The following is a 13,179-nucleotide window of genomic DNA, read 5'->3' on the forward strand; positions in this document are numbered from 1 at the left end:
GCAATGGCTTGCATTGTAAGATCAAGAATTGACAAATGGGACCTCATAAAATTGCAAAGCTTCTATAAGGCAAAAGACACTGTCAATAAGACAAAAAGGCCACCCACAGATTGGGAAAGGATTTTTACCAATCCTAAATCTGATAGGGGACTAATATCCAATATTAACAAATAGCTCAAGAAGCTAGACTCCAAAAATTCAAATAACCCCATTAAAAAATGGGGTTCAGAGTTAAACAAATAATTCTCAACAGAGGAATACCGATGACTGAGAAGCACCTGAAAAAAATGTTCAACATCCTTAATCATCAGGGAAATGCAAATCAAAACAACCCTGAGATTCGACCTCACTCCAGTCAGAATGGCTAAGATAAAAAATTCAAGTGACAGCAGATGCTGGTGAGAATGTGGAGAAAGAGAAACACTCCTCCACTGCTGGTGGGATTGCAAGCTTATACAACCACTCTGGAAGTCAGTCTGGAGGTTCCTCAGAAAATTGGCCATAATACTACTGGAAGATCCAGCAATACCTCTCCTGGGCTTATACCCAGAAGAAGTTCCAACTTGTAATAAGAACACCTGCTCCACTATGTTCATAGCAGCCTTATTTATAATAGCCAGAAGCTGGGAAGAACCCAGATGTTCCTCAACAGAAGAATGGATACAGAAAATGTGGTACATTTACACAATGGAGTACTATTCAGCAATTAAAACAATGGATTTATGAAATTCTTGGACAAAAGTTTTAGTTCTTGAAGGATGGCTGGGAACTTAATAAAAGTGACGATTTTTCCAGAATTCCAGCAGTTCATTCCCATAACTCAAGATTTGCATGCTCAAAACTGTCAGTAACTCTAGTCTTAATGGGTACAAAATATCTTCTAAGTTCCACAGGTATTTTGTACTTGAGATATACAGACATTCATACAAGAAAAATGCCCATTCATATAAAATTAAAAGAAAATATTACAGAGAGAGAGAGAGAGAGAGAGAGAGAGAGAGAGAGAGAGAGAGAGAGAGATAAAGAGAGAGAGAGAGAGAGAGAGATTTTCCTGGGCCATAAGATGATTCCTAGTCTTCCAAATGTATTCTCTCTCTCTCTCTCTCTCTCTCTCTCTCTCTCTCTCTCTCTCTCTCTCTCTCTCTCTCTCTCTCTCTCTCTCTCTCTCCCTCTGCCCCTCCCTCTCTCTCTTTTTGTTTTTTTGAGACAGGGTTTCTCTGTATAGCCTTGGCTGTCCTGGAACTCACTTTGTAGACCAGGCTGGCCTTGAACTCAGAAATCTACCTGTCTCTGCCTCCCAATTGCTGGGATTTTCTCATGTTCACTATACTTTGCCTAATATCATATAACTATTTGTACAATATGATATTCTTATATATTTGAAATGTTGCTCATTATTGGTTAGTAAATTATGTAAAAAATGTTGTCATACTTTGGGTCTGGGTACCAGAGGTTTTCCACAGAGACCTCTGTCTAGGCCGGATGGGAAGGTTCCAGTGAAGGGAAGTTAGTGCAGGCAGGTACATGAAGTCTCTGCCATGTCTTCCAGGTAGCTCAGTAACTCCGAGCCTCTCTGAAGTGAATCCGGTCAGGCTGAGCTGGGGAAAAACTGACAATCCAGTGAGGAGTGTGGCAGGACCTCTGGTCGCTATTCAGGAGAGAAGATATCTTCACAAGTGTTACATACAGCTCTTGGAACAAAAGGCTCAGACAAAGGAACAGTTCTCACATACCTGTAATTCCCTGCATGGCTTTATATACAGTTCTGGGGGTGATTCAGGGTTTGAGAGCAGGCACTTCTCATTGGCTTGGACCGAGAGTTTGGGGGAAACCTTATTTGCATGTGGGAAGGCTTGGTGCTATTCCTAAGTGGCTGATAGCCATGCCTCTCCTGTGGGGGTTATGGGGGCGGTAACTCGGACAGGAACCAGATTCCAGGAGACATGAGAGAACTCCTTCTATCCCATGCAATTGAATTATCATTACCAGGTCCCGGGGTTCAAGATCTAGCCTCGACTGGAAACCAGGCTGCCTGTGTGTAGCCCATTGCCCCACATGATACCTGATAAACGACTACTGATGACTCCACATTATGAAGGGATCAGTTATAGGAAGCTTGATATTTTCAAACTGCAGTTTTAGCATTGTACAACCGATAAAAGCGTATGGCTGCCCCCTGAGAGGATTCCCCAGGATCTGACTAAGACAGATGCAGACACTCACAGCCAACCATCAGAATGAGACCAGAGACCCCAATGGAAGAGTTAGGGGAAGACCTGAAGGAGCTGAACATGATATTAACTCCATGGGAAGAACAACAATATCAACTAAACTGATTCCCAAGAGCTCTCAGGGACTAAATCACAAACCAAAGAGTATACAATGATGGCTTCATGGCTCCAGATATATATGTAGCAGAGGATTGCCTTATCTGGCATCAATGAGAGGGGAGGTCTTAAGTTCTGTGGAGGCTTGATGTCTCAGCATAGGGGCATGTTTCAGTGGTGAGTCAGGAGTGGATGTGTGAGTGGGGGAATACCTTCTTAGAGGCAAAAAGAAAAGGAGAATAGGCTGGGGCGTTGGGGAGGAGAGATCAGGAGAGGGAACAACATTTGAATTGTAAATAAATAAAATAGCCAAAAAATTATCAATTAAAGTTGTATGGGACTTAAAAAAGAATATGCCAAGGTATAAGAGAAGATTTATGGGCTCCGGGGCTTATGTTGTACTTGGCGGAGGCTATCTCTTCCAAAAGCAGGATAAAAAGAGGTTAAAACCAGGCTTGATATTGGTGATGAGAACAAAGGGGCAAAATATTGGAAAGCATATTTCTAGAAACGTAAATAAACTTACTCCCAATAACATTTGATGTTTGGAGTAAGATATAAAGACAGTCACAATGGAGGAGAATGAGTAAGAGATGACAAAAGTGCACACCAGGATGAGGATAGTTTGGGTGGCTCTGTTTTCAGGTGAGGCATTTAAAACTTGCTGAGAACTACGGATATGTTTAACTTGTTTCTTATGTCTATAAAGGATACTCACCATGGAGACACTTGAGCAGGCCATGAGCCCCAGACACAAGACATCAGAGAAGGACAGTAAGAACATATACAGTGCAGTTCCTATATTTCCAGGAACAAACCATGAGCAGTATTCATAATCCATCCAGTTAGTAACATTTTTGTTGTATCTGGGACCAGACATTCTTACTGGAATCATGATGTTTAGAAAGAGATGCACAAGCCAGCTTATTGAACAGGAGGGACCAATGTACTTGGTGGCTCTGTGTTTAAGTATCATCCACATGGAGTTTCTGGGGCTGATTGTGATTGCTTGGAAGCAACTCAGTAGGCACATAGCATACAGGGACATTCCCCTTGTTATTCGGTAAATAAAGTTTATTAACTTACATCCAATATCATCCAGGAAATCTTTAAATCCATAATTTGACAGTGTCTGTGGAATACCTCTTGAGATGATAGACAAGCAGTTGGCAAAAGTCAAATGCTCTATAATCAGGTCTTTGGGCATTAAGGGCTTTCTAGTTGATATCAAAATGCTATAATAAAATAGTATTGAAGAATTTCCAAGCATTCCCACTGTAATCTGGGAGAAGAGAAAAATTCCCATTGCAAAGTTTTCAAAAGCCATTTTCTTTCCTATTAAAAAAGTAAATAAATTTAATATGGTTATGAGTCCCTAGAAATATATTATCAGTGTGTACTATTTCATGATGTTATCTAAAGGAACGTAGTTATCACTTTATTCCATTTGTATAGCTCTCCCACTGAAGAACATTCAAAGGATTATTAATTGTTAAACTAAGTATTCTCTATTTTTTGTATGGAAAGTTTGAATATCTTCCCTTAAGATTAATGTTTTTGCTGGATAAGGTAATGCATGACCTTCAACATAGCCATCAAGAGATAGTATCACACAGACAAATGAATTTGAGGCTCACCTGGTCTACAGATTTATATCTAAGGCTGCCAGAGTTATATAACAAAAAACTCTATAATCTCATTCCAAAAATGCTAAATACATTCATTTCTTTATCTAACCAATACAACTTGATGTCAATTTTCAAAAACAGAATTTTTAAAATTTATTAATTCTGAAATGCACAAGAAATACCAAACTTATTCAGAAAAACAGCAGTTAATATTTGAAAATTTTAGGACTCAAAGAGAGGGACCTTAGATGAAATACCCTACATTGGGGAGAGGGAACTTGTAGAGCCCAGCTCCAGCAGAAAGACAGGGCATCAAGTGAGGGATGGGGTTGCCATTCTACAGTCAAAACTCTGACCCATAATTGTTTCTGTCTGAAAGAACTGCAACAGGCTCAAAGTGGGATCTGGCTCAAGAGGAGGCTCCAAGACCTGACACTATTACTGAGGCTATAGAGTGCTCCTAAAAAAGGACCTATCACAAAAAGGACCTCTGAAAGACCAAATAAGCAGTTAAAAGAGTCAGATGCAGATATTTGCACCCAACCAATGGAGAGAAGATGCTGACCCCTGTGGTTGAATTAGGAGAAAGCTGGAAGAAGCTGAGGAGGAGGGCAACCCTGTAGGAGGACCAGCAGTCTCAATTAACCTGGACCCTGAGATCTCTCGGATACTGGAACACCAACCAGGCAGCAAACACCAGCTGATATAAGGCCCTCAATACATGTACAGCAGAGGACTGCTGGGTCTGAGTTTAGTCAGAGTGGATGCACCTAAGCCTCAAGAGACTGGAGGCCCCATGGAGTTTAGAGGTCTGGAGCAGAGAGTTCGGGCCTGGGGGCATCCTTGTTGAGAAAGGGGGATGGGAAGGAGGTATGGGATGTGGAGGAGTAGGATGGTGGAACGAGAGGGAAATGAAACCTGGAATTTAATATATATATAGCATATTTAATTTTAAATTTATACAGTTTTTCATTATATGTTTTTAATTATGAGAGTGGCTACATGCAAGTGAATGTGCCAGCAGGGGCCAGAAGATTGTAAGCCACAAATAGAAGCTACAAAGTTAACTCACATAGAAAGTAATACCAATATGCACTCTTAATAACTGGCTTACCCCTCTATCCTGCAATAATATTTGAATCTACATTTGAAAAACAACATAAACTATAAAACAAGTTATACAAAACTGTTCAGATGTCAAGGAGGTGTGCAAAATGAGGCCCAATATCACCTATAATTAAAGGAATACAATGAAAAGATGCAAATCAAAGCTGTGCTGAGAAATTATCACATTCTGTGTAAACAGGTGTTAACCAAAACAAAGCATCATAAATAAAGGCAGGAGTTAAAGCTGCTGAGTATAAGAGTGAAGAGTTAAAGCTGCTGAGTGAAGTAAGAATCCATGTGCAGATTTTATAGGAAAGTATTGTTTTATCAACTATGTTAGTATTGTTTTTCTTTATTAAACCGATATATCATGACCAAATTCCAATTGACATGTCAAAAGAATCTGTGATCCTGAAACAAACCAAGCCATACAGGAAATGACTACTTTTGAGTAAGAAGAATAAATGAATGGTCTGAGTTTTCCTTCCATTGCCCAATTGAGTCTCAGCAGTGGTCAGATAGAATTTGAAAAGCCCCCATCATTTCTTTCTTTAGTATTTGGTAGTCAGAATTTCTGACCCTGAATTATTTTGTATAAAATAAGTATCAGAATGCATAAAAATTGGATTTGATTATATCCTCTCACTTTTCACAAAAATTGTTAATTTATTATTATGCCAAAGTGCTACAACTTTCAGAGGAAAATGTTAGTACACTAGAGGTAGATAAAGGTAACAAGACTCAATAATATGGACAAAGAACAAAGAAATTAGAATAGCATTGTTCACATTAAAGGAAAGTAAAAGCCTACTGAGGTAAAACCTACAGAATGGTAGAAAAATATTGACTTTTTTACTTCAATCAGGAACTTAATACCTACCATCTTTAACAAAAATGTAGATTAAGCTATATCTTTACAAACTCTCCAGTCAACAAACTGGGTAATGAAATTGACAGAAATTTCTTTAAAGAAGAAAGTAGTAAATGCTTTTTACAAGTGGTCGTCTTATTTAGCATTCCTGTGAAATGAAAATTACATATACTTTGAGATTACTTTGGACACCTTAGAATGATTATCATGAAGAGAATAGACAATAACAAGTGGTTAATGTAATGTTGAGAAAAGCAATCGTCATTCTAAACTGGTGAGAGGGTAAAGTGAAGCATTCATCATAGAAATGAATACAAAGATACGTCAAGAAATTAAAATTAGAATTACCATATAACACAACTATATAGTTTCTGGATATATACTCAAAGAACTCTCTGTCCTACCACAGAGAAGTTTGCACAGCTTTTTTTCACAGGAGTTGCTGCTTTTTTCACAGTAGCGAAACATGATGTCCATCCTATATGTTCATCAGTAGACGACGGAAATTCATGGAGGAATTTTGTTCAACTATAACAGAAAATAAAAACATGAAATACTCAGTAAGGAGATGGATTGAGAAAGAGTTAAGCAAGATGATAGATGCAAAAATAACAAAAATCACATGTTGTTTGTCAAATCAGGACATGTCCATATGAATGTATGTGGAGAAAAAGTCATTATGGACTATAAAAGTAGAAAACAGATGAAAAATGTAGAGCAAAGAGATGTTGAGGAACCAAATTTAGGGCAGGAAACACAGCATATGTGTCAAAGGGTGAATAGGCTTATAAAGGTTAGATAGAAGTGCAAGAGGTTGGAGGGATAAATGATGAAATCTAGAAGAAGAGAAACAAAAATAAGTGTTTTTGAAAATTTCATAATGAAATCCAATATTATATATGGTTAATAAATGAGAAGTTTTCGCTATGTTTTGTAGTGTGGAGCTATAGTGATAACTATACAGGACACTGACTTGTGCTTATATCTTTCTGATATAAAACTTAGGGTCACCATGATAGATTTTCATATTTGTGTAAAAAAGGAAGATTTAGATCTGTATTAGAAAAGATTATGATACGACAGAGTCTTGTTGTTGTTGTTTTGGGTTTTACTTATTAACAGTAACACCTGACCTCAGGCAGATATATGGCAACTTCTGATATTCTCAACAGTGACTATGAAATTGCAATAGAGAAAGCTGAACATGTGGGTAAAATTTCAAGTGGTAGACATCCTTGTTTACCACTTTGTTTAAAAGAACCTTGAGTCGGCATGTTCTTTCTAACAGGTAAGCTGGTGTTCTATATCAACCAATCTAAGGGATGATTAGAAACAGAATCAGGAAAATATCTGACATATTTCAGAATAGCTGAAGTACCAAGAAAATGAACTTATTCCCACTATGCATTTACTACTTTCTTGTTATTCATTTTACTTTTAATTCTAATTCTCAATCTTCTACAAAATTTATTTTTCCTCATAGAAAATCACCCTGTAATGCTATATTTGATGATATAATTTTAATTACTAATATCAATATTTATATAACCTATTTCTACATTACAATTCTTGAAACAAAAAAATTGAATGTAGCATTTTCAGGAACAAATAATAGGTAAGTAGAAGGAATTAGAAGAGTAAAATACTTCAAGCTCTTTAGCATAAGATGGGGATGTAGATCATGACTCATTTAGCCTTAAGATTCCTGGGTCTGAACTCCAGTGCCATCATTATAGAAAAATGAAAAGTCAAAAAAAATCTTTTAAAAACCAAAAGTTGGAAGACACATGCAAAAAAAGTGACAGAGATAAGGTGATAAAGAAGATAAAGACAAAACACAAAGGAGAGATAGAGACAGAGGCTAAGTGAAGAAAAGAAAGAAGAAAATGAGGTGATAGCAATAATAAGAGAGACACAGCAGGAACTTATTAGAAGAACAGGGATCATTCAGCTGAGGGAGAGATAGTCTACTCTCACCAGAAATTACTTCAATTTTACCCAAAAGTGCATTCAAGTTCCCACTTCCTAAACAGTACCTGAGTGCCTTTCCCTTAACTGGTCTATCTTGCGTTTTCCTCCCTCCTTAGCTCTGTATCTCTCTGTGTCTCTCTCTCCTTCCTTCCCTTCCTCCCTCACATCTGTCTTCCTTCCCTCCTTCCTTCATTTCTTTCTTTCTTCTTTACTTTATATTTTCTTTTTTAAAAAGTCGTCTTCCTTACTCCTTCCATTCTCCTTCCATCATTTTTCTTTGCAGCAGAGATGTTTTAATACATCCTTAATACATATTTTAAGTACAATTAAGGTTAAGAGAGACACTCAGGAGGAAAATAAGATGAATAGAGAGCACATGCCTGGCTTTTCTAAGGATTTCTTTCTAATATCTTAGTTTTTACTACTCCTGTGCTCTGGTCACTTACTTCTGTGCTTGTTGATACCATGGTTATGTCTTTCACCTTGAGATGTGAATCTCTGCTGAAACTATGTTGAGACACTCTTGCTCATTTAAAGGGTCATGATCTCCTGGTATTTTTTCCCAGAACATTGGTGGTTTTCACCTCAACTCTGGACCCATGATGACAGCTTCTCCACAAGGATCAGTAACTTTTAATCACCTTCATCTCAGAAAACAGTACAAAACTAAACAAACCAAGAAGTGCAAATTATATGAGCTACTCCAAGAAAGCAATTAGGAATATAGACAGGAACTTTTCTGTCAGTCCTTAGAGCACAAAACTTATGGCAGAGAGGTACTCAGAGGGAACTTCAAAACTATTAAAGTATAAGAATGTTACATGGACTTTTTCCTAGAGGACCTTACCCTATCACTCAGCCTTTCACACAGTTTCAACATCTCAAAACTTGATTCCATAGACACACAGGACAAATGGCTAAGTTATATGCCTATTAGCATATCAAAACACATATTAACTGTCATATTATCAGAGCCTTGCAAGTACCTCTTAGAGAGTCCTGGCTCTTCCCAGCCCTTCTCACTACATCCTTGTACCTTAATCCTGTCTAACCCATGAGTTTCATTTTTCTCTCCCCAGTTTCTTTTTCTTATAAAACCCAGATATTTTCACCATGTGCTTTTGGGTTCCTAGTTTTTCTCTTGGTTCTCTTTCACTTGGTTCTTCTCTTGGCACTTTGTCTTCTTGCTTCCCTTGGAGACTCTCTCACCTCTGACAACTCTTCTATCTTCTCTAGTGACTTATTCAGTCCACAGGGCATGTCTACTGTAGGATGCACTATACCTACTCTGGAGACTTTCTGATACCTTTAGCTATTTTATACCTCATATATGCATTAAAAGTCTCATTCTTAATGATTCCTTGGTTTGTTCATGTAGAAATTTATCACAGTAGGGACAGAGAAATGACTTCTACATCTATGTGTTCTCTGTAGAACAATAGTTACAGTACATGTGAAGGCTCTGGAATATTCCTAATATTTGTATGGTTAGGGAATCAATAGAATACCTCAGTGAATCTCACATGTGGAGTTTTCCTCATGACACTTGCAGATAGCGAATGGCCCCAAAGTTGCTTTTCTGCCTCAGATGCAAACCCTGATTCAACCATAGGAACATCTTGATAAAAGCTTGCCCCAGGCTTACATCTTAGGAACTGGAGATACTTTGATTTGCTCTTCTGGCATCCAAAGGAATTCCACAAAAATTACCTTTATATTCAGGCTCAGACTACCTCTCTTCCTGGATAATGAGAAGGGAGTCCATCTCATTTCCAGGACTATTAACACCACTCTTTATTTCAGTAGCATTCCAGAAAATATTATAGTCTTCACAGTTTTCATATCCAGTGAAAATATATTTATTATTTCCAGGTCTCTTTCCATATAGGCAAATTGTTATTTTCATAACAAATTTGTATTGATAGCACTGTCTATCCGAAGGATTAAAACTTTCATGTCACTTTCATTTAATATTATCTTGTAGTAAAAGGAAGAACAAATTACACAAATAAATTCAAGAAGTTGGAAGGACTCTTTTTCCATGAGTTCTTGGAATGCTCAGTGTATTCCTTGAAAAAGCATAGATGGCACAACGTTTCAATACTAAGCAATGCCCTAGTCAGTATTGGAGATGACATTGGAATTCAAGACTTTTGTTGCCAAAAGTGGTTACATAAACCAATCCACACAACCAACACATTAACAACATACATACATACATACATACATTCAGGCAAAATATGCATAGCCTGCAAAATAAACCACAAATAACTGCAAACTAGCTCCATGAGAAAACACTAATTGTTCCTTATAGCCTTGTGCAAAACAGCTAAACACATGGTGATACTCTAGTATAGTACCTCAGTTCCAAGGACTGCATACTGCGTAGGTACATAATTAGTAGATTTATGGTTGTGCAAGTGTCATCAAGTAGATATCATTATCTCCTTACCATTATTTAAGCCTTTTAACATGTAAAACTCCTTGCCTGTTTAGTATACTACTAGAAGTGAACTGCAAGTGAATCCATTGACCAGCCTCAATCCAGTACCTCCATCTGCACAGAATTCCTTTTCTCTACTGGCTTTACCTGATTTCCCAAGTCAAGCTCCTTCCTGTCTTACTGTCATTGTGGAATCAATAATTGGAAAGTATTTACTATTTTGGTATCTATGTGTGGATACTATTGTATTGTACAACATCAATAATCAGCCATTATCACCTGTAGGTTACTTGCTAGTGCTGGGGTACACTGAAAACATCTGATGAAATACCTCCTCACATAATAGCCCTTGCCCACTAATATGAGGATCTAAATTCCATCTGAGGGTTCCACATAGTGAAAAGACAAAACTAGTTCCTACATAGTAAAGTACGTAATGGGAAGAATGTGTGGAACACTGTCTGGTTTTCGCTTCTTCTGGCTGGAACATTCAGTCCTCTCACATGAGTTACATTGTTGAATTTTAAGCACTTGTGGGATAGAAGCACTGGATTTAGAATTATGATGACCTGAGTTTTCATCTAAACAGCTCAGCAAAACTCACATCTAAGAGTTAGAGAGATGGCTCAGTATTTAAGAATCTCTATTACTTGTTCAGATGATCCAGGTTAGTTCACAATAATTACACAGAATTACAAGTCTTGGAATTCCAGATTCAGGGAAACCATGCCTCTTATGACATATAAAGCCTCTTTCACACATGAGATACATACATAATACACTTAGTCATAAACACATTAAATAATTTTTTGGGAAGTCTATTACAGTAGTGCATTTCTGTTATATCTGCTTCCTAAGAGATGTGGAGAATGAAGACAAGAGGATCTCTATGAGCTTCAGGGATACTTCACCCCAGGTAGAAATTGCTGAATAAGAGAGAGTCTGTCTCAAACAATTTTCTCCATTGCCTAATAAGTTTATGAGTATAGTCTAGGCTATGAGACAATATTTGCTGAAACATGCTAGTAGCAAAAAAATAGAAATGGAATGAAAAAGGAGAACCCAAAATTCCTGGTTTCTGGCCACTCATTTTAATTCCTCATCTGGTCTATCAATCATTAATGTTTTATAAGAAGGAAATATACTTTCCTCTCTGTGTAGAAAAAGTTAATCTGGTTCATCCTTAGACATTTTTTATATTATGCTCAGACTATTTCTGGTTGCTTCTTGCCCTTATCTCATTCCATAGTTAATACTTTGACCATGTTCATGCAAAATTTGGGATCTAAACCTCTGTGTAAAACAGGAAGTATTTACAACAATGGAAGAAGCCACATGTGACTACACAGAATCAGAATTAATGGGAGATAAATGTGAATCCCAAGACCACTCTGCTGTAATACTCCATCTGCAGGGTTCCTCACTCACTTTTTCTTTCATGTTGCTTGCTGACTGGCATGTTTGCCAGCTCAAATCTAGATCCACAACACCATCTACATAAAGACTGAGAAAACTTTTAAATGACTTTCAATAAATTAAGCAACAGTGCAAATGTGTCCACATCACAAGATCAAATGCAATGAAGCAGTTAAGAATAATAAGGAAGAAAACATCTGTGTGAGCCCACAGTGTCACAAGGGATTCAAAGCCAGTGCTAAGAATATGAAGTTGATTCATGATCTTGATAAATGTGGTACAGTCTTAGAGCCTTTTTCAATTCCCAGAAATACTCTGATATATGTTTAAACTTTGAAGAACAACAGAATTAATAGGCCTGAATCAAGGAGTTACAGTAATTTGTTTTGTCTTCCTTTATTAATGTGATATTTTTAAAGGTAGGTTCATTTTACTGAGCAATTGTCATTCATTCCTTTTGAATTACAGTTTACTCCAATATATGCATAAAGTCATTAATACGGAAAGTTAATGTGTGACTCTTATTCAAGATCAGTTTGCTCTGGACTTATTCTTTCAACATATTGTAGTACACACATGCATGTTTGCCTATGCAGACTGAAGAGAAAGCCTTGTGATTCTTAGTGTAGTTTGAAATTATGTATTGTTTATTAATTAGCCAATTAATAAATGAACATTGGTCATTGTAGGGTTCATGGAGTCCCGCATCCACTCCACCACAGGGCTCCACTACTCAGGGAGGCAGGATGCGGGGGGGGGGGGGATTCCACTGTAGTTACCCCACACTGTCACTAGGGTGGTGTAGGGCAATAAAGCAGCCCCAGGGACACCAATTCAGGGGTTGGGAAGCATAGTCTGATATGTGGGACATCCTGAAGTGGCTGGGTTGGGGGTTGTCCCTGGGCCTGCAAGGAGGCCAGGGCAGTCTGGTTCTCAAGCTCGTGGACACCCAGGCTCCACTGGAAGCCCTGGAAGAGCTGAGAACAGAGTGGGGGCCTTTGAGCTAGATCTAGCCCGAGGGAGGGGGGAGAGGGGAGAGTAAAAGGGGAGCTCTGGCTGGTTCATTGAGGGAAAGTCCTTGGCTTGACAGTGTTTGGCTTGGACTTGGCTTGGTGGTGGCCATGGCTGAGAGCATAGAGAGGCCTTTTATAGGAGGTTAGACAGCAGCTCTACAGGCTTCCCATAGCAGATCCCTATGAAAAGAGGTCATCCATGATTTTAAGGCATTTATTTTAATGGCAGAAAGATGATGATTAAAACCATACCCCACTTCTCAGGGCAAGCCTGAGGTTAAAGGCCTTTTGCAGGGAGGAGTGTCTGGGAAGGAAAGTTTACTGTCTAAGCCTCCAGGCCTTTAAGTACCTAATTAAAATGGAGCTCTGTCTTGAGCCTATGTGACCTGTGGTCATGTCCTCT

At 38.1% G+C, this 13,179-nt stretch overlaps 1 protein-coding gene across 1 annotated transcript; it reads right to left on the reverse strand.

The window, feature by feature from the left end:
• Positions 1–1,164: 1,164 nt before the first annotated feature.
• LOC147003633 (vomeronasal type-1 receptor 4-like) lies at positions 1,165–8,484 on the reverse strand. Its single transcript, XM_085842281.1, has 3 exons — positions 8,351–8,484; positions 6,338–6,461; positions 1,165–3,662 (listed from the first exon to the last, which is right to left on the reverse strand). The coding sequence occupies exons 2-3, from the start codon at positions 6,408–6,410 to the stop codon at positions 2,740–2,742; spliced, it is 996 nt and encodes a 331-aa protein (XP_085698407.1). The 5' UTR covers positions 6,411–6,461; positions 8,351–8,484; the 3' UTR covers positions 1,165–2,739.
• Between the last annotated feature and the right edge of the window lie 4,695 nt (positions 8,485–13,179).

This window comes from Mus caroli, unplaced genomic scaffold (assembly GCF_978045245.1).
Source record: "Mus caroli unplaced genomic scaffold, Mus_caroli_1 scaffold_8, whole genome shotgun sequence".
In the NCBI taxonomy this organism is placed as follows: domain Eukaryota; kingdom Metazoa; phylum Chordata; class Mammalia; order Rodentia; family Muridae; genus Mus; species Mus caroli.